General features: G+C 39.1%; 1 protein-coding gene across 1 annotated transcript; it reads right to left on the reverse strand.

Moving 5' to 3' along the window:
• On the reverse strand, positions 1 to 27,775 carry lars1b (leucyl-tRNA synthetase 1b). The gene is made up of 32 exons (XM_078266639.1): positions 27,639 to 27,775; positions 27,123 to 27,244; positions 26,587 to 26,674; positions 26,370 to 26,450; positions 25,882 to 26,019; positions 24,727 to 24,888; positions 24,297 to 24,409; positions 21,337 to 21,400; positions 19,472 to 19,560; positions 19,077 to 19,302; positions 18,694 to 18,781; positions 16,892 to 16,968; positions 16,501 to 16,554; positions 16,215 to 16,355; positions 15,622 to 15,699; positions 15,335 to 15,420; positions 14,573 to 14,638; positions 14,253 to 14,335; positions 12,787 to 12,925; positions 12,083 to 12,295; positions 11,703 to 11,760; positions 11,284 to 11,347; positions 9,777 to 9,960; positions 8,546 to 8,636; positions 8,130 to 8,270; positions 7,186 to 7,326; positions 4,726 to 4,836; positions 3,909 to 4,019; positions 2,862 to 2,966; positions 1,797 to 1,892; positions 1,382 to 1,514; positions 1 to 1,170 (listed from the first exon to the last, which is right to left on the reverse strand). Exons 1-32 carry the CDS (start codon positions 27,642 to 27,644, stop codon positions 965 to 967), a joined length of 3,555 nt encoding a protein of 1,184 aa, XP_078122765.1. The 5' UTR covers positions 27,645 to 27,775; the 3' UTR covers positions 1 to 964.
• Between the last annotated feature and the right edge of the window lie 73 nt (positions 27,776 to 27,848).

The following is a 27,848-nucleotide window of genomic DNA, read 5'->3' on the forward strand; positions in this document are numbered from 1 at the left end:
CTGAATCTTTCATAGGTTTTATTATTTCTCTGGAGAGCACAAGTCAGACAAGCACCACCCACTGCTAGAAAATAGGAAAGCTGTCTGACAGGCTTACAAAACATGAGGGAATGATATGCCTCACCTCTGATGTATAAAACAACACAGCAGACACATTACCATCTATATGAAAACAACAGGCATTTAGAGGATGCAGGGGCAGTCTCACAATGTTATAACATAAAATAAGTAGTTGGCCAGTGACAAAATAGGACATGGTGGTGAATGTTTGTTCGCAGCCAGAACAAAAACTTTATTGAAAAGCTTAATAATACAGATAGTTGATATATTGCGCGACATACAGGAAAAAAGTGTCCCATGGACAAAATTACGAGCTTAAATTTAGACGATGAAAAGACAGAACAGAATACATATTCTGTTATTCTCCGATATCAAACCCTTAAGAGAATGTTCACGATATTTTCAAAATGTTATTCTTAACACCATTAAAAGAACCTAATCTAAGTACCAAAGACCCAATGGTCCAATAGAATTTTATCAGTGGGATTGAGTTCTACAGGCCTGAACCATCTCTGTTCTGTGCAGATCAAACCCAGATCTGAATGTACTGCAACTGTACGTTTTTGTGAAAAGGAGAATAGAAGACGACCTTTAATGTCCAATTAGTTTAATATATCCTCTTAGGCTGCATTTAGCAGTGAAAAGGTGCAAAACAATGAGAACCTGTGTATCTGTCAAATTTAACACCATATGCAGTAGCAAATGGTGCAGTACAGAAAGATGAATTATAAAAACAAATACATGATTGAGTCAGTGTTCTACGGCTTTGAGTCAAAATTACCCATTTTGTTGCAACATTTCATGATGCATTCAAACCTTTCACAAATAACTCATTGCTGAATGTGCCCACATGTGTGTGTGTGTGTGTGTGTGTGTGTGTGAGAGAGAAAGAGTAAATGTTACTCTAATGAACCAGATAAACCAGAGAGTCCCCAATGTCCACAGTGAGGCCGTTGTCTGCCACAGTGACCCTCTTCTCCTCAAGATTGATGTTGAACACAGATTTGTTGGAGATGGGCAGTTTGCCCTGTTCCTCATGTCCCAAGACAGGCACCCGGCGAGGCCCCAGCACAGGGTCCTCGTACCTCATCAACTTGACTCTGGACAGATCTGGTTGAGGGGAGGCCGGCAGGGTCAGAGGGAGAGGAGAGGAAGCACACCTTTATATAAACTCTGACCCAATGGTTCAGATACATTTTCATCTGTATATATGTTCCTCCTCTTTAGATTATAACAATTATTTATGTATATTAAAAGGCCTATTTCGGGTTCCTAACCATTGTTTATGAATTTCTGCTGTATGTCCTTTTATCTTACTAACCTTTAATGAGTCTGTTGACCTTGGCTAGCCTACGGATGATGCTGTCTCCGCTGTCCCCCTGTCGAATGTCAACCTTTGTAGAAAACTGGCCATTGAACGGCTGAGGGTTGACCAGGGTCACACACACTCCAGGCTGGGGAAGCAGATGCACGACACAAAACGCACAAACACACAATTTAATTTGATTTGAGTGCACAAACAAACATTTTGTTCATCAGGGACGTACAAACAATACTCCAGATGAGATGCACACAGGTAAAAAAAGCACCTAGAGAGAAAAACGCACAAAAACATGAACATATTATGAATGAGAAAAACAGAAAAAAAATAAAATAAGAAAGCTAAATCGGCGACTGAAAAAAAGTGTACACCTGTCTTCTCACACAGCAGCCAACACACAGCCCAATGCATTTACCTCTGATCTGAAAACACTGAATGGTTTCCCTGGGCAACAGTCTTCCTTCACTTTTTCATCAGCCTCAGATGCAAACAAGACGTCAATTTTTTCCAACTGTAGAGGATGTGATAAAGAACGATTATTAGCAGCTCAGTCCAGATAGTGTGTATACAGGTGTGTTTGGTATGCACACTGGCAAATGCTCATGGTGTTAACCAGGCTCCTGCAGAGATCAGAGACGTAACATCTGGCTTTACGCTAATCTGTCGCACATTCCAAATCAGGGATGGTTTTTCAGTTTGAGATTGCATAGAGTAACAGGATTGTAAACGACTTAAGACCAAGTAAGAAAATGTTCAGCATAAACCACTTCTCTGCTGAACCCCCTTGCCTGCAGTGTTTGTTTCTCAAAAAACTGATTTAAGGTGGCGTATCATTCAAATCAGTTGAACCCCATTCAAAGCAGCTTATCTTTAGCGATGATCTATCCGAAACATGGGAATTGGAGTCAGGGTATAGTTTGATGTAGATTATGTTTTCGTATGAGTTTTCTTGCGGTGGTTAAATCTGTGCTAGTTTCACAATACTAACGTGTGTATCAGTTTTCGACTAGGCTAAGCTTCTGTGCAGACACAAGTAATAAGGGCTTTCATGACTGACAACTGGGCTCAGCATTGTCTCAACTGACTTTTGCAGAAGTGGAGAAACTCAGCTTTAAAGCGGAGATGTTTTTGAGGAAACCAAAATGCTGCAACTGCATGTTACAGCTCAACATTGTAAAGACAAACAGATAGTAATCAAGTGAACCTGTTCTGTTTATTTCTCACATTTAAGAGGATACTGAATAATAATATACTACTAAAGCTGAGATGTTTTTTGCTGTTGGGGGTTGTTGTCTAACCTCAGCAAATTTAGTACAAGATCGCTAGTTTTTTTGTTTTGTTTTTTAACTCTGGACTCACAAAAATGTAGACACCTCAGGGTTTTCTTTCTGGCTGGGACAGACACTTTTTTTTTTTTTTTTTTTGGGGTCATCCTTAAAAGCTATGTCTGATTTTAGGAGCGTTGGATCACAAAACATACCTCTAGAGAATTGGTTAAGTAGACCAGATTTTCCATCACAACTGCCCGCTCATCAAACTCCAGCTCCAGATCCAAGACCCTGGGCCCATTCTTCTCCAGGCTCTCCTACAGAACACAAAGCAGAACTCAAATAATCAGGAGCAATCATACAATACAAGCATGAATGATGGACACAAACTCTACTGAGGAATAAACAGGAAGTTAACATGTTCTGATTTAATTTTCTAAATAAAATAACAAGCAGCAGAAGAATATGAGGGAATATAATATTTAATTCACCTATTGAAACAATAAGGTTTTAGTTTATTTTTCAGCATCATGAAGAAAGTTAAATTGTAATGCTAATGCTGCAACCATGAGATTATTGAGGAAAAAAGCAGTTATTCCTTCCAAAATGTGAAAGGGGAGAACAAGAATTTTGGACCAAAGACATATGGATGTGCAGCCAAGCTGTTGATGGGGGGAAAAAATAACTTGGCAAACAAACATAAGAACAAGCTGAGACAGCCTGTAAAAAAGAGTGTTTTGTAGTCTTTCAATCAATAAAAGTATTCCAGACATTTCTTTGGAATGTTAATGCAACACTGTTGTTCAGTCTTGGCTACAGTTTTGTCATTATTCAACACAAAGAGGAATAAAAAAATACAAAAAATACAAAAAACAGCTTTTGAAGATGCAGACTCCAATCTTTTAACAGAATAACCGGGGCAGACTTGGGATCAATCAGAAGCAGAGCTGTGCACAGAACAAAAGATAAGCCACGTTATGGACAAGTTGAGTAAACAGCTTCTTAGGCGGTAAACAAACTCAACTTCAACAAACAAAAAAAAAAAAAACACAAAACACAAAGAACTATGAGGGGAAATATGTGTAGAATGGTGGCATTAATAAATTCAATATTTATATATATTTTTTTAAATCTCATAAAAATGACAATTATGCATTGATTGATTGCCCGTGTTTGAGCTATAGAAGGATGGCGAAGGGTCAGGATGTGCCTTTACATTGACGCCACTACACTGTCACCCTTACGTTCTCCAGATTTACCTTGATCATGGCTACAAAGGGCATGGCTCTCTTCATGTATTTCTTCAGTTCAGGCAGGGCTCCCAACTCGCTTGCTATCACTTTGTTGTCTGGAAGGGCCCCATTGCTGCTCTGGATAGAAATCAAGGAGAAAAAAAAGAGACAGGTAACACATGCAAACAAACAGAAACACAGTCTGAGAGATTTACTGGGCAACTGCACAGCACTTAAACAATCATGTAAGCCTTAAATTCATGGTTTATGTGTTCTTTATCAGTAGTTTATAAAAGGTAGAGGTCATGGCAATTCCTGATGTATTTTTGCAAGTTTGGGTCCTGGGAATAACATGTAATATAAAACTATATAGATATACACAATAATACTATTTCACATTGTAATATGTTTATTTTTAATCTTTTGCATGTTTGTGTGCTGCTGCGCGTCCCTGTGTGTGTAACAAGCATAGTGTGCACGCGCATTTCACTAATGCGCTGTTAAAATAACAACAAAATGCTGCTTCATTGATTTTAGACCAGGTTTTTGTTGGTCAATGGCACAATCACGTTCCGCTGCCTTAAAATAGCAATTTGCCAATAATGCACCTGAACACACCTCCCTTTAAGACCAGCACACCCATGGGCGCACAGATGGGCGCAGGTGCAGAAATTGACAACTGCGTCAGTCTTAAACTAGCAAAGACACTTGCATCGGGCTTTGCGCTGCACCGGTTGCAAGATAGGAAAGGTATTTCAGCCCATCACTACGCTATAGACCCCTGTGCTTTTGCATTATGTAAAAGCTTACCGCTGTGTATGACTGTTGTGTATTAGTTTCTTACTTTGTAGTGCTTGCCGAGCAGGGATAAGGCACTGTGCTGCCATGGTGGATAGCTCTTGGCAACGTAGATGGTGCAGTGGGAGGGCTTGGCTGGGGGCTTTGATTCAACCTTCTGTTGGAGGAAAACGGAATAAAAAAAGAAGCATTTCAGACTCATCTAATGTATCCATATAGTCAGGTACAAAAGACTTCTGTCTGACATTGATATCATTTACAAATTCCCCACACATGTTCTTATCTGGTGTGTTTTGCAATGACCTCAGCGACCACCGTTTCATTGCGTGTGTCAAACAGCCTGTCATAATCAATACTAAACTATTATTATTTTGAAAAGTTTTGATGAGCAAGCGTTCTTACATGAGCTAGCCAATGTAAGCTGGTACAGAGTCAGCCTGATCCCCACCGTGAACGATGTATGGTTGTTGTTCAGAGATCATCTTACTCCTCTGATAAAAAAAAAACATGTCCCCAATAAAAAGCTATGTATAAAAAATCTGTCCATGGATTAAATGTGATCTAGCGGTTCTGCTTTAGCTAAAAAATGCAGCCTGGTGCAAAGCACAAAAACCATGCTCTGCCATTGACAATCTTTAATTTCGCCAAATCAGGAACAAGGCCACACAAGCAGTGAGGTAGGCCAAAGCCGGCTACTTTAAAGAGCAGTTCACACTTTGTGATGCCAATCCTAAAGCATTTTGGAACGCGGTAAGAAAACTCGAAAACAAACCCCGGTCTGTACCACTGTCCCTGACGATATAGTTGTTACCAACAAGAACTCTATGGCTGATGCTTTCAATCGCCCCTTAATAAATATATGTGTTGACTGCTGTCTGTGTTGTATTTTAAATTGTATGTCTAATGTTCTTTATTTCCTAGCCCTCCTTCCCTTCCCCTAAGTGGCTTTGTCACTTGTCAGGCTGCCATTGTAAATAGTAACCTGTTCTTAATGACTTGCCTGTAAAAATAAAGGTGAAATAAATAAACTTTGTTGTTTTTGCTTTTATTCCGTGCAATGACAGCAATTGTGTGTGTGTGTGTGTGTGTGTGTGTGTGTGTGTGTGTGACAGCTGTCAAGACTACTCTATTCCTGCACTCTATGCATGCCTATATGTGTGTTCCCACAAATGAGTCTTGATGTGACAGTATATTACTATAAATTAAACATTATCAAAAATAGATAAAGCTGCTATATGGACAACATTTTACCTTTACAGTGGCAAGTCATTCAACCTTAACGAGGCTGTTGCAGAAAACAAATGTAACTACGTTTTTCGGTGTTATTCACGTTAATGGGGGAACATTGTATTGGGTTGGTTTTAGGAAGATTTTTACCCACAGGTCGCATAAAGCACTACTACTACTACTACTACTACTACTACTACTACTACAAATCAATCAATCAATTAATTCTAATAGGACATTCACAAAACCATATGAGTCTTGTAAATTAAAAAATAAAAAGTAAAATTATGGTAGCATGTCCTCTGATGGTGCCATCCAGATTCGTCCATCTTTCCCTGTCTTCTTTTACCCTATCTTGCCTCCATGGCAACAAAACATTTACAGCAAATAATGGTGTGTGGAAGCCTGAGATATTGGCTGTCTCAAATCTTGTCAATACTTTTTTGCCTTTCTCCCAGCTGCCTACAGCCACTTATCGAAGTGCCAAACTGTTACCAAACAACAGACTTAACCTACCGTTAACACAACACAGACTTAAGTCTTCAAGTGCATTTAAAGGGATAGTCCCGTCAATTGTATTCATATAGTCCAATATCACGAAAAACTAATTCCTATAAACTTAGAGCAGGATTCAAGTAGACCTCATTTTTTGTTGAAAACATTATCTTTCTGCATTGTCCTCAAATGGAAAATGTATGACAATCAGTAACAAGGTAACTCTTTATACTTGAAATTTTATTATTTAAATTATACTTGAAGTTTTTTTTTTACAATTCACTTCCAAGCACATAAAATGTATAGATTTATTAAGCTACAAGTAAAATAAATATCTCCTTGATCTTTTTAATTAGCAAAGAACCAAAACAATCTGGTAATTGTTTCTAAACAGCTAATATTGTAGATTGTAAAGATGTATACTGGATTCTGACATGATAAAATGCTTTTCAACAATAACTCTACTTTCGGCATGCCTCTTGATATTTTCCCTCTTATTATTATGTTTTTATCATTTTCTGCCTCATTGTGCTCCTCATCAAAGAACCATAAAACAGTTAAACAACACCTGAGGGAGAAAAGACTCAACTCTGCCTCAGATTCAATTACCAAACTTAATGCACTTTGAGATAAGTGTTAATGTCGGATTTAATAAAACAATAAAAAAAGAAAGCAATCAATTCTGAAATCAATATTCTTTTTTCAGAATTACTTTAAAATGCCATTACAGTAGTGAAATGCAGTGGCAGTGAAGCATGTGAAACAACACAGACACATTTCTTACTTTGTTTTTGGGGGGCTGCATGTATGCTTTGAGTCTCAGTCGGAGGTCGTGTGCGGTTTCCATCAGGTACTGAGAGGAACGAATCAGAATCTCGTCTACCGGACCCGCCACAGGCCATGATGCCTTCATCAGAGAACTGGTCTATAAGGAAAAGAGAGAGAGGAAAGAGATGGTGGATGAGTGAAGAGGAAAGACTTTGAAACAGTTTGAGGTCCACCGGAGCTTTAGAATCCTAACTACACAGCCAGGTCACATTCATAACAAAACAAGGCACATGCCATATTTACTGTGTGTCAGAATGCCAGACTGATGTGTGTAACACCGAGTGCCTCTTTACTGTAGCTTTTTAGCTAGCAAAAGTGCCAAACACATTATTGAAAAAAAGAAACACTAGTTGTGGGGCTTTTGTGGTTGCTAAGCGACAACCGGAAAAAACCATCTCTAGAGCAGCAGCACTCTTTCATACACTTATCATATTTGAGTGTTAAAAATATTCTTGGCTCTCTGTGCAGTTGGGAGTGTGCAACAGTAAGTGCATTCTTTTCATACTGATGAGAAAAAGAAGCCCATAGTGTGAAGATAGGCTCCTGGTGGACATGTACACCAACAGAGGGAATGTGTGTGTTAGTAGCCATTTCACACAAGTAAATGAGCACTGGGAAAAGCACTACTGCAGACCTACATGAAGTAGATCATCTCAGCTTGTTGATCCCAGGTGTATTTATGAATGTAAATGAACACAGGAAGATTACATATTTCTTTCACAGTATTTCTGTTTTACTCGCAAGATAAACACAATAGACAGAAGGATCTAGAGGACAAAAGTCACATTTGAACTCACAGTCAGAGCGCACATGCAACTCAGAACATGAAACCCACGTTATAATGCCAAATTCGTGTTTTCTTTTCAAAATCTTTTTATTGATAAATCCATATTTTCTTACCTTGCCAAGCAGACCCCAAGTGTATTCACAAAGGTGTGGGCAGATGGGGGCGAGCAGCAGAGTTTGTCTCTCTATGAACTGGAAGACAAGGTCTCTGTGCATGCCCTCAATAGCCAGCTCACGATACTTATCTTTGGCTGCCTGCATACATAGACAAAAGCAGTTTAAAAAGGTCATCATCATGTAATTATGTGATTTCTACACTATCCCAGACACTCTCTTCAGGCCAGTGAATTCACCACCTGCTCAGGATTAAATTTGAATCCTCAGTCATGTTATGCTCCATCTACTGCAGTATTCATAATAATATCATCATAAAATGCTTATGGAGGATGAAAAGCATGCTTGTCTCGGAAGACATAAAAATGATTAAGCGTGAATTAGAGTGCAGTTTTTATAATGGACATTTTACTTACCTGGAACTCAAAGAAGCCACTCTTCAGAGCCTCCTTGTACATCATCCTGTCATAGTGCTGCTCTGTCTTCAAGATGCCTGCGTTCATCTCGCTAGACAGACAGGACACAAAATCCTTGCAATCACTCTGCAAGCCAGTTTATCATTAACTTTTCAGCACTGAAAGTTAAAATGGAAGGGGAATAGGGCTGCACAATTTGGAGAAAAAGTCATATTGCGATTTACAATACTGCAATGACGATATAATAGTATCATGAGTCTACTTGCTTGATTATCAAGGAAATGCACCAAATACTAATATTTTGAAATGTGTATTTCTCAACTTGAACATACGTTAAACGAAAAATACATACATACACAAAAAATGTGTTTAAAGAAACACCAAAACACCAAGCTTCATCTGTTAATACGGTCGGTAAAGTGAAGGGTGATACAACGTGGAGACTGCAGTGCACACGGAGACTAGAGTGTCACGCGCACAGCACACCTTTTTGTTTACTCAAATCGCACAATTTCTGCGCTTATGTAATTGCACAGAGTGACATCGTGATTGCGATTAGATTAATTGTGACGCCCTAAAGAGTGATTTATGTTCACTGCGGAGGCTCCACGCAGAGCTTTCGCCGTAGCCTACGTACAGTAAGTGGCCTGAAGTTTATATTTGTGCATTGGTATGTGCGTCGATCTCTTTAAGAGAATAGCAAGGCCAGCGTGTGTGTGTGTGTGTGTGTGTGGGGAGTGTGTGGTAGAGCGAGTGAGAGAGTGACGGTGATTAGCTTCGGAGTGAGTAGCGACTCTAGAGTCATAGTGAGAGAAACAAAGTGTCTCCCCTGAGCTTTCTGACCGCGGTGGGAAATCTGTAGCAGGAAAAGTTAACCCTCTCCTTGATTTCATGTTTATGGAGAAGGAGAACCAAGAAATGAGTAGAGGGAAATGAAACGCTACCAAGCCACGGCTGAGCGACGTGTGTCGCAGCGATGTGTAGTTACATTTTTTTAAGAGGCGCACGTCAGGCTACAGCGTAGGGTCCGGTGTAGATAAACAGCTTTGGGTTTTTCACTTCAAAGACTTAATAATTGATCAATGAATTAATCCACTGACAAAGACTCTTTTGTTCAAAGAAATAAAATTCAGCTTTGTATTCCCTATCTCCCTATGATCTCAAATAATTTATGAGAGCTATATATCTCGGTAACAGCGATACCACCATTTTAATGAATTCCTTCATCTACCTGGCAAAGACCCGATCGTTGAAAGTGTCTGCAGGTCCTGTCCTCAGGTTGTTCTGGTTGGCAATCATCTCCTTCACCCACTCCACCCAAGTGTATAGGCGCAGGATGCCAGCGTCAGCCATGGTCTCTACAAAGTTGGCGTCCTCCACTGTGTCCCCAGCATCGGCGAGAGCCAGACGCATACCTGGGAGAGGAAATGTATAGGTGTGTTAAAACAGCAGGAAGACAGAACAGGTGCAATATCACATGTGGGAAGGTGATTTGTAGTTAATTTTTCAGAGCAAAAATATCCAACTATATGGGTCCCTTCAATCGGTAAACACTAAACATAGCACTTCATTTCTCTTCTTCAAAATACTTCGACAACCAGGTAAAGTTCTGAGACTTTGTGGAAATCTCCAGTCTAGGAAACTTTAAAAACCCAGCAGACATCCCCCCAAGCTCTTAGACAGGAAGTCAATTTAACACATCTATCTGCTGTCATTTCATCCCACAGCAGGACAGCTTCTACAGATACACCAGACACATCTATCTATTATTCAGCTCGCTCAAAACATAAAGAATACGGAGGGTAGATATAATAACCAACAACAAACGAAAAGGATGGCTCAACTAATCCTGAGGTATACCGAGAGCAGGAGGGATACAAGGGTTAATCTATGTCCCTACCAGGTATAGATGAAAAAGATCAGAAAACAATAGCTAGAAAACACAGACAGAAAAACAAATAAAACATATGGAGATGAACAAAACAATACTTTAGTTCTCCAAAATGGATTCTATCTATATTAATTATGGCTCACAGGACCCCCCCGAACATATGGCTTTCGTTTTAAATGACACTTTCAGAAACACATTCTGCCACTGTACATCAAGTCATTCTTGGTGTCACTACTCCTTAGTGAAAATCTTCCTCTCAAGTTCCAATAAATATTTAATTTAGAGTCTATACTTTTCTTCTTTCCTCAGTATCTTGTTGCCCTGTGGTGAGACCAATAGATGGTACTGCGTTTCTGGAATAGCGATCGTGCAAATCTGAGATAAGTGATAAGAACATTTCTATTGCAATGATATCATGAAGCTGCTGTACCTCAATTAGTTGTTTCTGATGGAGAGATCATGGTGAATATACACTGCAATGCTGGTTACACTTTGATTTAAGCATACATTATTATACAGAAACTAATTACTTACAGAGCAGTGTAAGTGATCCATCCAGTGTATACCCAATAACTCATAGCACCCAATATCAACACTCAGCTATCTCATGAAGATGGGGCGTTTTCTAATTATCTTCAGCACAGGATAAAGGATGTATAATTTTTCTATTATGTATAATAATACGTGTAATGGCCCATTTACTATGAAAAGACTTTGTAATCTGTTCTAAACGTACACCTGATGAGTTTTGTCTCCCACGTTTAAATAAAACCTGACAGAGATAAGAGAGAAAAGCATCAGAAACATAACACAGGAGGGAGATAAATCAAGAAAAAACTGAGTGTACCGTCTGCTGAGAACTTGTCAATGGCTTGGCAGAGAGTGAGGAAGTTTCCAGTTGATTTGGACATCTGGTGAAGAGAAAAACAGATGTTAGCAGCCTGATTCTTTCAAGCATGCCCACCCACACGAGTTCATTACAAAGCTTAGTGAAATAAAACCATCGAATAGCAGACTGTTTAAAAAAAAAAAAAAGGAAAAAAGAAAAACAAGTCAAAAGCACATAGAGTAATTAAAATTCTTAACAGCATCAAACACTGTATCTAATTACTGCCACATAAAGAGTGTTAATATTGTTATTTAATGTTCAAATAAACCAGACAAACGACCACATCAGATGGAACCAGACCTTTTCTCCTGAGATTATAACCTTACTATCAATATAAGAGACTCATTGAAATTCATTCAGAATAGTATTTGACACACCTTTTCAGAGTTAAGGAGCAGATGTCCATTGGCTCGAACTGCTTGTGGCCACTTCCCACTGTAGACGAAAGAGAATGTTCTCATTAGTGACGTCTTCATCATCATCAATATAATCAAGTTAACCCTAATATAAAATAAAATGTAACACCGTAAAACCTTTTAAATCCATAACTATTTCCACAGCAGAACAAATGCACGTTTAGGCTGGGGGATATGTTTAAAATCATTATCATCAGTCACATATCAATTAATCACATAAATGGTTAATGCAATAACTAGATCGTCTATCACCTGGATGCTATGAATTATAACACCTGCCTTTTAATCCTCATTCATTTGCTCCTACTCTTTGTACTGGTCAATCAAGCAGGCACACTCACTTGTCTTTGGGCCACAGAGCCACATGGTTGTACAGGTAGTAAGACAGGTGGTTGGGCACCAGGTCTTTGCCAGACACACGGACGTCCACAGGGTACCAGTACTCAAACTCCCTCCTCAGCCTCTGTAGACGCTCTTTAGGGATGTCTGTCTTGGGGAAGGGAGACGTTTTAAAGAAGATAAAGTCCCACACCTCTTTGGTCATCTGCTCCGGCCTGTGGGAGAGAGAAAAAAAGAAAAAAAGAAAAGACAAGAAGGGTCAAGGGTAGAACAATGGATGGATTGGGTTGAAGCAAGGTAAAGAGAAGTAATTAAATGCAGCATATGAGAGTGTGTTTCACTTCTCTTTGCCATTTTATCTTAGTCCTGGGGAAGAGATTTGAGGATACTTATTATAAATGAACATTGAGCTATGAATTGATTTTTCTAAACTGTTTCTGAAATGCATCATTTGTCATTGAGTAGACGTTTCATTTATTTGTTTAATTTCCCCAAGCAACATATCGACTTTGTCTGAAAAGCAACACCTGATTTTGTTTTTAAATTGGAGTCTTTTCTCCCTCAGGTGAACCACGTCTATGGTTGTTTGAAGGCAGAAAGACAAGGACGAGAGAAGGAGAGGAGACATAGTGAATCAGTTAGGGTTTAATCCTTGTTTATTCTAGTGTGCATGTATGTGTGTGTGTGTGTGTGTGTGTCTCCATACTTAATGCCCAGTGGTGAGGCTCCCTGTCCGTTGAGCACACCTCCCTGGAGGAGGTGGGCTACAGTGTAGTAAGCCATGTAGATTGTGGAGTCCGATAGTGACTCAATCAGCCACTGCTCGTCCCAAGGCAGCCGTGTTCCTATAGTAACCAGAAGGCACATACGCACACACACACACACACACACACACACACGCACGCACGCACACATGCACACACGCACACACGCACACACGCACACACGCACACCCACCAATGGGAGAGAACACAAAAGAGACACAAAATGATTAAGAAAGACAATTGTTGTCTCCTCTGAGCTGACACAATCTTTTGTTGCATTTGCCATCTTGTCAAGCTGGTTACATTCTGGTGCCAAGAGAAACACTAAAGCAGTGGAATAAGTCCTGGGCTTCATTGTGTTATCCTTGGGGAAAAAAGCTGAGATGTAAATCTTGTATTGTTCAATAAACTGAACTCAACCAAACCACAAGTGGCTAACCTGCTGCTTTAACAGATACCAGTAACTTATTATTTTTTCCACCCGCTTGATTTGCTGCTTTTCCTCAAATTTTAATTTTTAGCTAACAAAATTACTGCAAGCCTGAGTAGTAGCAGTAGCTCCATAAATATGAGATCTGATCAACATTAAATATGAAATGTTAATATGATTGAAAAATAAAAGCACCTACTCTAGCACTTATTTCCATTAATTTGAATTTAACTTCAGAGACAATATATCACACACTAATTACACATATCTTTTTAATTATTATTAAACATCAAGAGGTGTATATACTTTGTGACTGTGGTACAGTCTGTCTATGGCTTATGGGTTTCGCTGCAATCAAAACAATCTATAGACTAATTTTCTCTGTGATCACTTAATCTAAATACAAACTTCATTTGCATATTTACTTTTGAGTTTTCAGTGTATAACAATTTGAGTTGGTTTGTTAAGGAAAACAGTGAAAATATTAAGGTAGGTTTTGCTTCCACAAGTGAGACAGAAGTGAAAGAAATCTGCACAACCTGCACCTTGCCTTAAAATAAGGTAGCATACCAGAATGTCTGGTATGCTGGTTGATGAAACTTGTGCTTCATATTCTGAAAATGTGTGGAGAGATTTCTACAGTAAAATCGACAACAGGCCTAGACTGTACTGTATGCCAGCTGGCCCTCAATCTGCATCCATTCCTGTATAAACAGAAAGGCTAGGTGCTTCATCATCAGTCCTCTGTCTCCACCTATAGACCAAACAAATCAGCCATACTATAATAGTTTAAAAACCTTTAAGTCCTGTTCATCTTTGCCAGGGTGGTACATTTAATCTTAATGCAAGAAACAATATTACCTTTAAAATAAACAGCAATGACAGCAGCAACAGAGTTGTATATGTCACCTACATGAACAGTTACTGCAGTCCTGACACATCATTCATACACACAAACCATAGGAGGAAAATGCTCACCAAGTCCGTAGGTACGAGAGCAGGCATGCTCCTGTAGCCAGGCCAAAGTTGCCTCAAAGTTCCTCCTGGTCTCTTCACAAAATCTGTGTAGTGTGGTGCAAAATAGAGATCATTAAATCACAGGAAGTGGATGCAGACTTTGTAATCAGATTTGTTTTCAGCATGATAGTAACAGACAATACATACATTAAATGTATTTTCTACACTCCATTATATATTGTCTAGACCTTCACAGTAGCCCCCACAAGCACAGACAAATACTGCAGAAAGCAGAATATGACAGGGAAGGGCATTGGGTACATCAGAGGTCAGTGTCTTACGTTTCCAAAGACTTGAGGACTTCATTGGCCTGCTGTTTCCACTCTGCATCCCCATAGTCCAAATACCTGAAAGACACATATCATTAGCATGCTGCTAATCTGCTAATTAAAGAAAGCCCAAAGGGCATGAGATATTCTACAATAGGGCTGCACAATATATCGTTTTTTTTTTTTTTTATCATCATCACCACCACCACAATATCAACTGGCGCAATATACAACTCGCAAAAGGCTGCGACATATCGCAATAGACGCTCAGAGATTTTTAGAGTTATTTCCAAAAAAAAAATAAAAAATATCAGTAGAAAACTGCACTTTGAAATGTAACTGTTTTTGGTGGTGGCTTTCATATTCAATTCAATGTTCAATTTGTTCAATAGAAGAATGTTGGAAATTATTTCCTTTTATTTGTTTTAAATTCAACCAACAATCTGTTGTATTTAAGCAGAATACTGAAAGGAGTTACACCTTATTAACGTTATAGCATATCACATATTTTCCTCATATTGTGCAGCCCTATACTACGCTTCAAAATACAGACCATCTCCAATCATCTTGGTCATATTTTGTCATATTTTATTAAAAGTTTCACAGCTTGAACCCATTTAACAAAAAACTATAACAAATATATTCACTTATATTCCCCTAGTTTCTATCTACCATGCAGCTTCAGATCCACTTGGGGCAAATCATGTTCTGTTACAAATGAACACACTTTATACTATAAAGCCTAAAAGACTTTTGTGTTCATGTGGCACTCACCACTGGTCACAAAGAGCCACCACACACTCATCGGCTGAACGCGACATGACCTGCTTTTCTGGTTCCATGTAGATCACGGCGTCACCCTGTAATACATTGGTACAGTGCCAACATCATTACAGGTAAATACAGATCAAACATGGCATATAATGACCTCTGAAATACTCTGTAATAGTGCACAGACATATGGAACACAAAACAATCCAAGATAAAGTCAGAATTTAAAGTTGTTGTGCCAGATATACTTTATTTTTAGTTTTTTGCATTAGAAACAAAGATTGTCTTACCCTATCAACCATCATCTTTTGGATGGGTTTTTTGACATCCTGGACCTTCTGCCCCTTGTAGCCATCGACCAGCATGATCTGAGACAGGAATTCATTCACAGAAACATTTCATTCGTACTGATGCAATTTTTTCACAATTCTGGCAGTTCAGTCAATAAGAAGTGGGGCATGTCTCTGCAGTGCATTCTACAATCACAAATAATCATAACTTTTAAATTCTTATTCCGTTCAAATTTACAATCTGCTGACAGTGAAGGAAGCTGAATTTGTACATTGGAACATGACTAATGGCATAATGTTGCAATGGGAAAAAATGGGCTTAGCAAAAACTACAAATTCTAAGCCCTGTATGTGTGTGTCTGTGTGGGTCATGTTTAAGCGTGCTGTTATGGACAGTTTCATAATAGACCGAGGCAAACTGCCTGAGGGCAACACGTAGCCAATAACCAGTTAAATAATAATTTAGTCTAGCCTTAAGGTGTGAATCACTTGGAGATATATCACACAAGCTTCAAACTAAAAGTTAAAAGGGCGGTTGCATTTTGCTGACTTATGCAGTTGTTTTTAACTTATTAACCACTAAGTTGACTCACCCCTTCATAAAATCCCTTCAGGTAAACTTTCTCCTTGGCCTCAGCCAGCTTCTCCTTGTCATTCTGGCTCTGGATCTTCAACTCATCACACACCAGAGGAGCAGATAGGTTCCCATAGCCTGGTATCTCTATGATGGGGACCTAACATGGGCACACACATATACATAACACACACATTAAGGCTCCATTAAGCAACTCAATATGTTATCACTTGTCTTTTTTACTTGAATTGGTTGAGTCAATGCAACCTGACAAAAATCAAACTGATATTTGCTGATCAGCTTACCGGCTCAAAAGGCAACACCATTTTGTCCTCGATTCCATACTTCTCCCGTAGAGCCTTTTGAAAATGCAAGCATTTAGAGCTACATTAATGAAACGCAAAAATTAAGTGCATGCTTAAACAATGGATGCGTCTTTAAATGGTCCCGTTTCATCCTGAAGAACTAGGGGTTTGGTTTTGGCTACCTGAACTTAAGCAAATAACACAGCAGACTACTGTAATTTCATAGAACAATCTGTTAAAACATTTCAAAATCTTAATTTCCAAATTGCATTTGAAGTTTCAGATGGGCTCTGTTGTCTGTGTTTCTCTGCAGCAGATTTCATTTGAGATATAAAGGCTTACTGAATTGCGGGCAGGATAATAGACATTTTTAAAAGATCTGTAACATCACCTGTTTTTTCTTGATGTCTCTGAGAGCAGCAATGTCATCGGGAGCATCAGAAGGCACACTGGTAACTACCCCCGTACCTGAGGAAACCGTGGACAAAGCAAGAGGCCAACACATAAAATGTATTTATGCACACCAGGTAGTATGTTTTTCATTGTAATGTACATTATACATATTCAGTACTATTGCCCATTGCCCCCACATTTCATTAGCTGCCGAGCAGCTACACTGTAGCAACTGAAGAACAAATAAACATGATCTGGTAACTGATAAATGTCACAGGTCGACCCAGACACACTTGCTTATTGCTCGCCATAACCCTTAAAACCAGAATGCACACACTTCGTACAAGAGCTTTGACAGATCAACTTGGTCATCCCGAAATTCCAATTAAGGCTTTTTACAAAGATTCATCAAGAGGCCACATGGGAGCAAACCCCTCAAGCACCACAGACCAGAAAACAGATCGTAGTGACTTCTAAAAGAACAGAGGCACTCTGGCTGCAAATAGAGCCATTTGATAGGTTTACAAATGTTCTCCCTCAGGTCAAAAGAGCAGCCATTAATCCAGTCCTTTGACATCATAGAACAGCACTTTATAAATTCTATGGTGACCTTGGCCTGCTATTTTGAGACTCCAATACTTTTCCGTAAACGTCTCCAAGAATATCTAAGACAAGGAGGAATAAGTGACAGAGCTCAGTGTAGATTTTCTGCGAGAGTAATACCTAAAGCAATAAAACCGGGAATACATTATCTTTTTTTTGAAACACAGACAGATATAATGTCAGATGCATTTAACTGAAGTTTAGGTTGGCACATAAAAAAGAAAGTAAAGTGTCCCCACTCAATATTGTGACTGCTGTAAGCAACTCTGAAAAAACCCTACTACGATGCTTTAAAGTGCTCATATTATGCTTTTTGGCTTTTCCCCTTTCCTTTATTGTGTTATATATCTTTTTTTGTGCACGTTATAGATTTACAAAGTGAAAAAGCCCAAAGTCCACCCCAAAGGGCCTTACCATCTCCAACAGACAACACTGTTCACAAACTGCTCCAAACAGCTCTATTGTAGTCCAGCCTTTACGAACGCTCGTCACTTTGTAACACACGTTATAATGCTTGCCTAGCTGCTAGCATGGCACGCCCTCATACTGTGCAACTGACTAGATAGCATTGCTTACCTAGCTACTCCGCATGTGCGACTCCCAACAAAGATTGAACAGAAGTGAGATGCCTCACTCTGTAGCTAAAACAAAGAGCTCAACACACAGGGTGACAAAAAGAGCTGCAGTACAACAAAAATATAGTGTTTTTTTGAAAATTAAACCATGTAAACCTATTCTGGTACAACCTCTAAATACAATTATGAACCTGAAAATGAGCATAATATGGGCGCTTTAAAAGGTATCATAATGGCTTGTTGCTTGTAGCAACTTCAAATTGAATGTTTAGGTCATTCCTTCAGTTTGCTAGAAGGTCTTTTTGACATGTCACTGTGCAATATGAAATCTTAATAACAGTCACTGTACACAGAATATCTTGCTTATAGTGGCCCCAATGTGCACATTGCTGCAGCTCCTCTTTTATATGTATGACAAAAATATGGTGTTTTTTGAAAACAAACCATGTAAACCTATTCTGATATAACCTCTAAATACAATTATGAACCTGAAAATGAGCATAATATGAGCACTTTAAACAAATACGCCTTTAAAAAAAAGAAAAAAGAAGAAGAAATAAATCAACGCAACCACTCTGAATAAATGTATCTCTGCTAGTTTCCCTAACTTCTTGACTTGTACCTTTGTCCTCCTTGATGGTGAGCATGGGCAGAGCATAGATGGTCTTATAGGAGGTTAGAGGAGCACTCAGGGCACAGCCAAGGATATCCTAGAAAGAGACAATGAAGCAGAGCCTGATTTGATTTACACTGTAAATACATAAGCCTGATCCTGTTTAGAAAATCTGACTTACTAATTTCTGGGTAAAAGAAAAAGGTAAAGCAGAAGTAATACATTTAAAGTAATCCATTTTGCAGGTTGTTTGCAGCGTAGCCATGAAACCTTGTCCCTCCAACTGTCTTTATACTGCTGATTGATTTACCTCTTACAGTTAAAGTCTTGAAAGCCTAAAATGAACAAGAATTTATTTGCAGCTGAAAGCAAGAATCACACAAAGTTAGTACCTGGCCCAGTATTTCCATGACCACTGACACCACTCCATTCTCTTTGGTGAAGCCCTGGTATGACATATTCCTGGCAGATCTACTGGTGCAGATGAAGATGTCTCCGCTGGTTGTCTCAAAGGCAACATACTTCATGTCGGGCCTCACCCAGCAGTTGGTCTGACCGAACATGGTCTCTGGTCTCAGAGTGGCAGCCACCAGAAAGATGTTTTTGCCTTTCATGGCGCTGTGGAGAGGTTAGCATTATCACTTTACTTCTGTCTCAAATTAAGAGTTAATAGTACTGTGTTTATCAAAATGAGAATTACACTTAAGTGCATGTAAAACTTGTCTGTGGTGTAGAATCCTTCCTATAAAGTACTGTTGACAGGACAGTGTTCAGTGTAATTTGTTACCTGCTATAAAAGACTTTGGACTTGAATTTTGCTGTGTATGGTTCAACTATTTTCATCTTGATGAGTGTATACTCCTGAGGGCCAACTCCCTGCAGGTAAAGAAAAATGTTAGTTGGGAGTAAAAGAACAAAATACAGCTCTCAAACCACTTCAATTCAAAGTAAGAGACTATTTTATTTGGTTGTTTTTCCTTTCTGTGCCAACATCAGTAAAACAAACATTTGCAAAATTCAATATGTGGAATTTTCTACATTCTGAGTAAACTGCAGGAATAAGCAACAATGGTAAGTCAGATAAAATCCCTAGTGATTCTACAATTCAATTGTCAAAAGTCAATTGTTTTGGGTGTGGATAAGTGGGGTACATTTGCAGTACATCAAAGAACAATTTCAAAAATGTAAACACAGTTCCTTCTACTGTTTTCTGCAGGACTCACAACTGATCATAACTACCTAGGAGCTCAGTGATATATGGATGCCTCAACAAATTAAGATTGTTATTGAACACCGGTTTAAGAAATGTTAATGGTTGAGGCATCCATATAAAACTGAAGAGTTTGTTTCTTTAAACCAGTTTGTCATAGTGATGGGACGTTTGACACCGAGGCACCGAAGCTTGCATCACTCCTGCAAAGCACACTGGTTCGAAACAGTGTTGGAGCTTGTATCGAATTGAAATAAGCACGCGACTGATGACGTCCAAAGCTTCAAACGTCACTGAAACTCCGGAAGGGTTTGCTGGATTCATGTCGCTGCGTGCTTACCAACGGCCCGTTAGAATTCACTGGAACATCGCAGTAACATTATCATCAAGCTGCCACTTCCTTGTAACACATCCTGCTGCTGCAGGCTGCAGGCATGATGGAGAAACACAGCAGCAATAACTCTGAATGGAGCTTTTTATTTTCCAAAACTCCCGGACGGCTCATAGACAAGTCGAAAGCCATATGCACATTGTATAAATCCAAATTAAAATATCACAGAAGCACGTCAAGCTTGAGCTACCACCTACGGAGCTAAGCATAGCAGTACAGTTAATGTGATACTACCTGCTAGCATGCTACCCAATCAGGCAAAGCAGTATTTTGGAGAGTGCTACTTGCCGACCTGTGGATGAAACCAAATCCCAAAAAATTACTACAGCTCTTGCGAAACAGGTGGCAACTAACTGCAGACCTGTCAGCATCGTAGAGGACTCAGGTCTTAAAGACGTACTACGGTTGGCATGTTCTGACCCGTCTTATACACTGCCGTCAAGGGGGACAGTAGTTTCACGCATACACAGCCTGTACGACACGGAGAAAGCAGCTGAACTGGAACTGCTGCAAGGTGCTGCAAACGCTGTCTCATTAACCGGTGATCACTGGACGTCAGTGAGTAATCAACATTATTTAGTGTTACTAAACACTATATTGACTCTGGTAAGGATAGGGATTTTTAGTTTTTTAGTTAGGTACTTGGAGGAATTGTGCAATAATGACAAATTCACACGTTTTTCTTTTGTTTACACAGTAAATAAATAATTACAAATCTTAAAATCAAGTTCATAAAGTAACTTTCTTTGCAGTCATTTGATTCCCAATCAAGATACACTGGTAAGAATTGCTTTTGATTGTTAATATGTACTTAAAAACTGTTCTGAAATGCAAAATAACAGAATTTTAATCATGTGATAAAATATGCGATTAATCGCGATTAACTATAGAAATTCAGCGATTAAAAAAAAATTATCGTTTGACAGCCCTAATTTTTTGTAAATATATATATATATATATATATATATATATATATATATATATATATATATATATATATATATATATATATAGCAAGTTTACATAAGTTTTATATATAGAGCAAGTTTACCTCTCCTGTCTGCCTGTCGTGGTCCATGCATGGCTGTCCATCCTTGGGGGAGTAGATGGTATACCTGCAGAGAAGGAATATATTACTGAAAGAACATGCAATGCCAAATGCAAATTAAACTGCCTGAGACTAAAGGACAAACTTTAATATCAGTTATCTACTAATTATAATACTTCATTTTAAAATATTCCTTTGCTTTTACCCCGCAGAAAGAAATGACATTGGTACAGGACATTGTTTCAGGCAAGACAGTTCAACTGATCCAGAGCCAGCAACAAAAACATATTACATAATGTGGGGCACTTCCTAGTTTCCTTACTTTTCTCTATATTTCTACAAGGACATTGCCACTAGAGATACCCCGATCACGTTTTTAGCCACCGATATAGTTTGTTGATCATCAATGAGCAATATCTGCTGATAGGGGGCCAATACCGATTGTGTTTGTGTTGTTTTGTTTAGTTATAGCAGCCGAAATAGCTGTATTAAAGTATTGGCCAGTTTGCCTGTTTGTAGTGCATTGTGATCTCCACCAGGTGGCAGTGTGGAATAAGAATCACAAGTCAGTGTTGTTAGTTTCTTCCTTTTTCACCACAAATTAACGCATATATGCAGATTTTTGAACAGGAAAACAGGCGTTAACTTTTCCTGCTACAACTTACAGTGTACAAAACTGCAAACTCTGCTGTACCGTTGTTATTATTCATCCATGAGCATCATGCAGCGACAACAGTTAAAGGACAATTCCGGCGCAAAATGAACCTAGGGGTTAATAACATATGTGTACCGAGTCGAATGTTCTCTGGGATCTGTTTTCATGCTAATTGAATGTGTCTCTAGCTTGAAACAAGCTACCGCGAACTGGTGGTTAGCTGCTAACGCTAGCTTTCGGGGCAGAGGGTAAATCACTATTTTATACCACTAACAAGGCTCAAAATAGCACCACACTTCAACGGTAGCATAATGAGGGTCCCTACATGCAAACCGAAGCATTGAGAGCTTTGTAAGTGTAAAGACAGTTTATTACAAAGATAGATTATAAAGACTGTAGCGTTAATGTTTACATGCGGACGCCATCTTGGATAACAGTCATGAGCAGTCGAATCATGAACGCTGTGTTTGAGCTATGTTACTGGTTGCTGGTTGCACGGCATTCGTCGTTCGACTGCTCATTACTGTTATCCAAGATGGCGTCCACATGTAAACATTACTGTTACAGCTTCTAAAATATCTAATGTGTTATAGCTTATAATCTCTCTTTGTAATAAACTGTCTGTGCACTTACAAAGCTCTCAATGCTTCGGTTTGCATGTAGGGACCCTCATTATGCTACCGTTTAAGTGTGGTGCTATTTTGAGCCTTGTTAGTGGTATAAAATAGTGATTTACCCTCTGCCCCGAAAGCGAGCGTTAGCAGCTAACCACCGGTTTGCGGTAGCTTGTTTCAAGCTAGAGACACATTCAATTAGCATGAAAACAGATCCCAGAGAACGTTCAACTCGGTACACATATGTTATTAACCCCTAGGTTCATTTTGCACCAGAATTTGTTTCTCACTCTCTGCTGTGAGCTTAAACTCACCATGCTCCGCTGGTGACGACTCTCACCAAATTAGATTAGTTGTGTTAAATTTATTTATGTTGGTTCCCCCACGACGTATTTTCTCCTGGCATACATTGAAGATGGCATGTGCAATATCAGTCTCACACACTTTGTAGAAGTTCCACACCGCTGACATGTTTTAGCAACAGCTGTTAGAGGGCTTATGTTATGCCTATATGAATCTGGAGGTACAATACCTAACTATTGTTTTGTTTGTATTGTATTGTTTGTTGTTTGTAGTAGCATGCACGCACCTGAGCAATAGGGGTGAACGATATATCGACTCAATATCGTTATCGCAATATCACGTTGCGCAATATTATATCGACAAGTGCAAGATATATCAACTCAATATCGTTATCGCAACATATCGAAAGTGTCACAATAAGTATGCAATATTTTGTTTATTTTGTGGAGCGCTGCGTCCCGTCCGTTGGCTGTGTGGCTTAGTTGTGTTTGATTTAGAGCTTGCTTGAAACGCTATAATGATTATGTTTCGTTGGCCAGTTACTGTGCCACTTGCACTACGTGACAAACCCTATGGAGCGTACCACATGACTTGTGTGCATATTTCGACCGAGTGAAGAAATAGATAGAGACAACAAAACGGAACGAATCAGAGAAGCAAAAGAAAAGTTGTGTCCTGTTCTCTTTATTTATTTTATACTGTCCAACCAGTAAAACATGTCTGTAGACATGGTCCTTATTTATGCCGCGTTCTATTTACCTTGGAACTCTGAAGCCGGAGCTGGGAATGACATCATACCCGAGTTGAATGCGTTCCATTTAAAAGTTGGATTTTCATTAGCTCTAGCCCGGTTAGCTATTGTTAGCAATACCAGTTGATGACAAAGCATTACGCCGTTTTTTGTGCATGCAAACAGCGTAACAACATGTCCACAGATAGAAGATGAACATGCCTGTGTGAATGACTGATTTAATGACACAAGACAGAAGTGCTTATAACTTTATATTACTGCAGCTTTCACAACTGTTGATACAGGGGGCAGACATGTTGGATTTTGAACTCGGGCTACTGCGAGGTTGTCCGAGTTCCGAGCTCGGAAATCTGAGGTCAGGGGGCGTGTTTCTGACTTTGACCTCGGAAAATCTGAGTTCCGAGGTAAATAGAATGAGGCATTATTTATTCATGTTGTACCAGTCCAATATGACCGTCAGTTGAAATAAACCTTGTGTTGTAAGAAAACTTGTTATTGTAATTTGTTATGAATCTATTTTGATGCGTTTTCCCGTAACTTTTGTAATTTTACATTACAATATTACATACTCAAAAATATCAATTGGGGCCTCCCTAATTGCTACAGTTACAGTTATATGGAAACCTCTAAATCATCTCACCTTTTGCCAAACTTGATCTTTTTTCTCTCCTTCAGTGTGATGAACTGCCACCTGACGAAGGAGTCATAAAAAGGGTTCACATCGGTGGTGATAAATGAACGCCTCCAGTCCACCTGTGAAGTGATAATAGGACACAAAGATTTAGGCACAATTGACTAAAATGAATAACCTGATTTAATTATCCTCAGGGCAAATACATTCTGGTGAATTGTAGGTATTAAATAAAAAGGGGACTCTAGTGTGTGTACCTCTTAACACATGTTCAGATCAATTAGCCCCATGACATTGCAAAAAGGCTCAATAGTAAATTGTACTTAATTCTTACAAAAAACTGTAAAATCAAAGCATAGATTTACTTGTCATATTTTCATAGCATAAAGGGCCATAAACAAAACAAACACAGTTGCTTGGTAGAGTTACAACTAGTCACCTTGACTCCCATCAGTTTGAGATCTTTGACAGCCAGAGGAGGGAAGTACTCCAGCCAGTGTTCAGCATTGGCAAACTTGGAAATCTCCTGGTCATTCAGGCCCAAAGACCTCATAATGTCCCACTGAAAAGTGGCGGATCCAGATTTGGCCATTGCTTTACTCTAACAGAAAAATAAAAAAAGAAAGTGTTGAAAATAATGTCAATTGACACACCCTTCGGGAATGCTACATGAAAAGAAAACTTAGGATAACGAGTCATAGTCGTTACTGACTAGGGATGCACCGAATCCAGGATTCGGGTTCGGCCGAATATTGGACTTTTTGACGGGGTTCGGTTTATGCCGAACCTCAGAATTTTTTTCCACCCAACCCTACGCTTGCACTGCGCTCGCTACGCTGGTCGACGTAATGTAGGTGGACCGTTCAGTAGGCTGTGAGAAAGTGAAAATGGAACTTGCGAGCAGAAAAAGCGCCGCCCGGCAGCACCCAGAAAAGAAAGCGACCCAAGCCGAGCCACACGCTCAAGTTAGCTAACGTTAGCTTTCTAATTTCACCCACCCAACATGCCTTCAGCATACACTGGTTAGCGAAAATTTCTGGCGATAGCGATGTGCTTTCCTACGATGTGAAAAGAGCGTGAGAATTCAACATTAAGTTGTTACATTTGTAAGGTATTTTATTGTGTAACCTCTCAGTTGAAGGTTTAGAGGGAAGTTACAGTAAAAATAGAGCTTTTATTGTGATGGGTAAAACGGAAGTGAATAAAGTGTTGTATTTTCTGACGGTTGACTGTGTTGGGGTGGAATAAAGTGAGACGTGCAGTGCCGTCTTGGTTCCGGCATTGGAAGTTTGTGTCTTTATTTTAAAGCTAAACCTGAGTCTAGACGATATAAGAAACCCTCACACATTTAACTATTTTAGAGGCTGTGGACGTTGTTTACTTCATTAATGTGTTTACTGTGTTAATGGACTGAGGATGGGAGTAGGATTCGGTATTCGGTTTCGGCAGAATCTTAACCAGTGGATTCGGTATTCGGCCAAACCCCAAAAATCTGGATTCGGTGCATCCTTATTATGACAAAAAAATTTACTAAATTCTGTATTTTTTCATCCCCACGGAAAAATGCCATCAATCTGGTCCCATGGATCCTGACCTTCTTGCCCTTTGCTTTGTCCTTGATGATAATTTCGTCAGATGTTTTTGGCTGCTCCTTCTCCTCTTCCTCCTCATCTGGAAACTGTGGAGGGTTTCCATACACCTCCATCTCTCTCTTCAGCTTGTCTGAACAGGCCTGGTGGATACAATATGGATATATGAATACCAGAAAAAAGGAAAATGCAGTGTGTGTGTGTGTGTGTGTGTGTGTGTGAGGGGGTTGAAGACAGGGATGAATTACAATTGAGTAGAATATCAGTAAAAATGCAGTAGTGGTTAAATTAATACCACTGCAGTTTTTGTTTCCTTTAATTGTGCAGGGAAGTTAAGAAAATAATGTAGTTGGTTACAACTTGCACATTGTGTTTGTTGAATGAAATGATTATATAATGCAATGCTTATAATTATCATACCTAAAATGACCTCAAAACCTGTATGTCATTGCAACTACACACAGACGGACTGAAAAACAACAACAACACTAACTTTGATTGGCATTCCTGTGCAGTGCAGCCCAAATGGGAAGAGGCATTTCTTCCCTTTCAGAGACTGGTAACCAACAGCAAACTACAATAAAAAAAAGTTGAAAAGCAGTGAGTCATAGACCAATGATTATACGTTGAATATTTGCATCTTAATTGTACGTCATAGGTACAGACTGAAAAAAAAATGTAATCTCAGTCTGATTTGTAAGCAAACTTACCTCACACTTTGACAAGCTGAAAGTGTGACCGAGGTGCAATCGGCCATTCATGTAAGGGTAGGGGAAGGTCACAAAGAACTTGTTTTTGCTGGAAGGGGAAAAAACAGTAGATCAAAATATGTATTTGAGACCAAAAGGATTTCGTTTGTGGTATATTTTTCCGAGCAAAGTGCCGTGAGCTGGGAAATAACACAGGGCAACCGTTAGTTTCAAAGGCTCATCCTTGGTATGTTAACTGCACCACACTTGCATGGCAAGTTTTTTTCTATATTTTCCCCATGGCAACAACAGACATTACATACCTACTACCTGTTAAGAACACTAGGTGATCATAGTTGCATCAGAAAGAGATCAGTTGATGAAAGTACACCTGCAAAAACAGCTCTGACATTCCTGAGTACAGAAATCTATGTGAATTGCTATCTTTATAGATGGTCTTACAACTGCTTATTGAACTATACCTGTGTCAATAGTGGGAAAGAGTAACTCTTTGGGAATAGAACACATGGTCCTTGCTCATGATAGCAGATACTTACTTTGTGCTTTCCCCAACTGTTGTCGGTGCATCTTGCTCAAATGCCTTTTCCTTCTCCCATTTCTCCTGGATCTCTATCTCAATCTTTCTCAAAAAGTCCAACTTTGCTGTTCCCTTCCGTTCCTGGAATACCATGACGAGCAAGATGATAGTTAATTAGAGAAAACCCAGTAATAGCTGCAAGTGAACTGAATAGAAAATATTGCATAAGAAGAAGAAAAAACAGACTTTAAGGATACTGTTAACTTTAGAGCACCGAGAATATAATGTAATAGATACGAATAGAAAATAATAGAAAAACTGTTCAACACGTGTTTAAAAAGAAAACAGCTGTAATCTCTGGTCCAGCTGAATCAGATTTTTTTCAATTCTATTTCTGCAGTTAGCTCGACAACTAACGTTAGCTTATGTTAGCTAACTGAGCTAATAGCTACAGTAAGTTAATTAGACATAACGTACTACCTATAAACCAGCATTAACCATTATAAACTGTAAATAAATAGAGCATTGGACCTACCGTCATGTTTAACCAAAATTACGAGCAAGTAGCAATAACTAAACTAATGTGTAGACAGAATAAACAGTAGAAATAGTTTCCAGTTTGACAAGGGAAACCCACGCCACCGGTGCCTGGCTGATGACACCTACTATCAGCTTCTCGCATGGTTTTCTGGGAAATGCAGTCCGAAGAACTTTTCAGGAGTATTTTGTTAGATATCTAACGTTA

Source organism: Sander vitreus, chromosome 13 (genome assembly GCF_031162955.1).
Source record: "Sander vitreus isolate 19-12246 chromosome 13, sanVit1, whole genome shotgun sequence".
NCBI classification, from domain to species: Eukaryota; Metazoa; Chordata; class Actinopteri; order Perciformes; family Percidae; genus Sander; species Sander vitreus.

What these genes read in the sequence shown, in the direction of transcription:
- lars1b (XM_078266639.1), bottom strand. An exon ending in ACAGTTGGGGAAAGCACAAA is followed by an intron (nt 26,675 to 27,122) that starts GTAAGTATCTGC and finishes TTCCCCTTCCAG; the next exon opens with CAAAAACAAGTTCTTTGTGA. An exon ending in GCACAGGAATGCCAATCAAA is followed by an intron (nt 26,020 to 26,369) that starts GTTAGTGTTGTT and finishes TGTATCCACCAG; the next exon opens with GCCTGTTCAGACAAGCTGAA.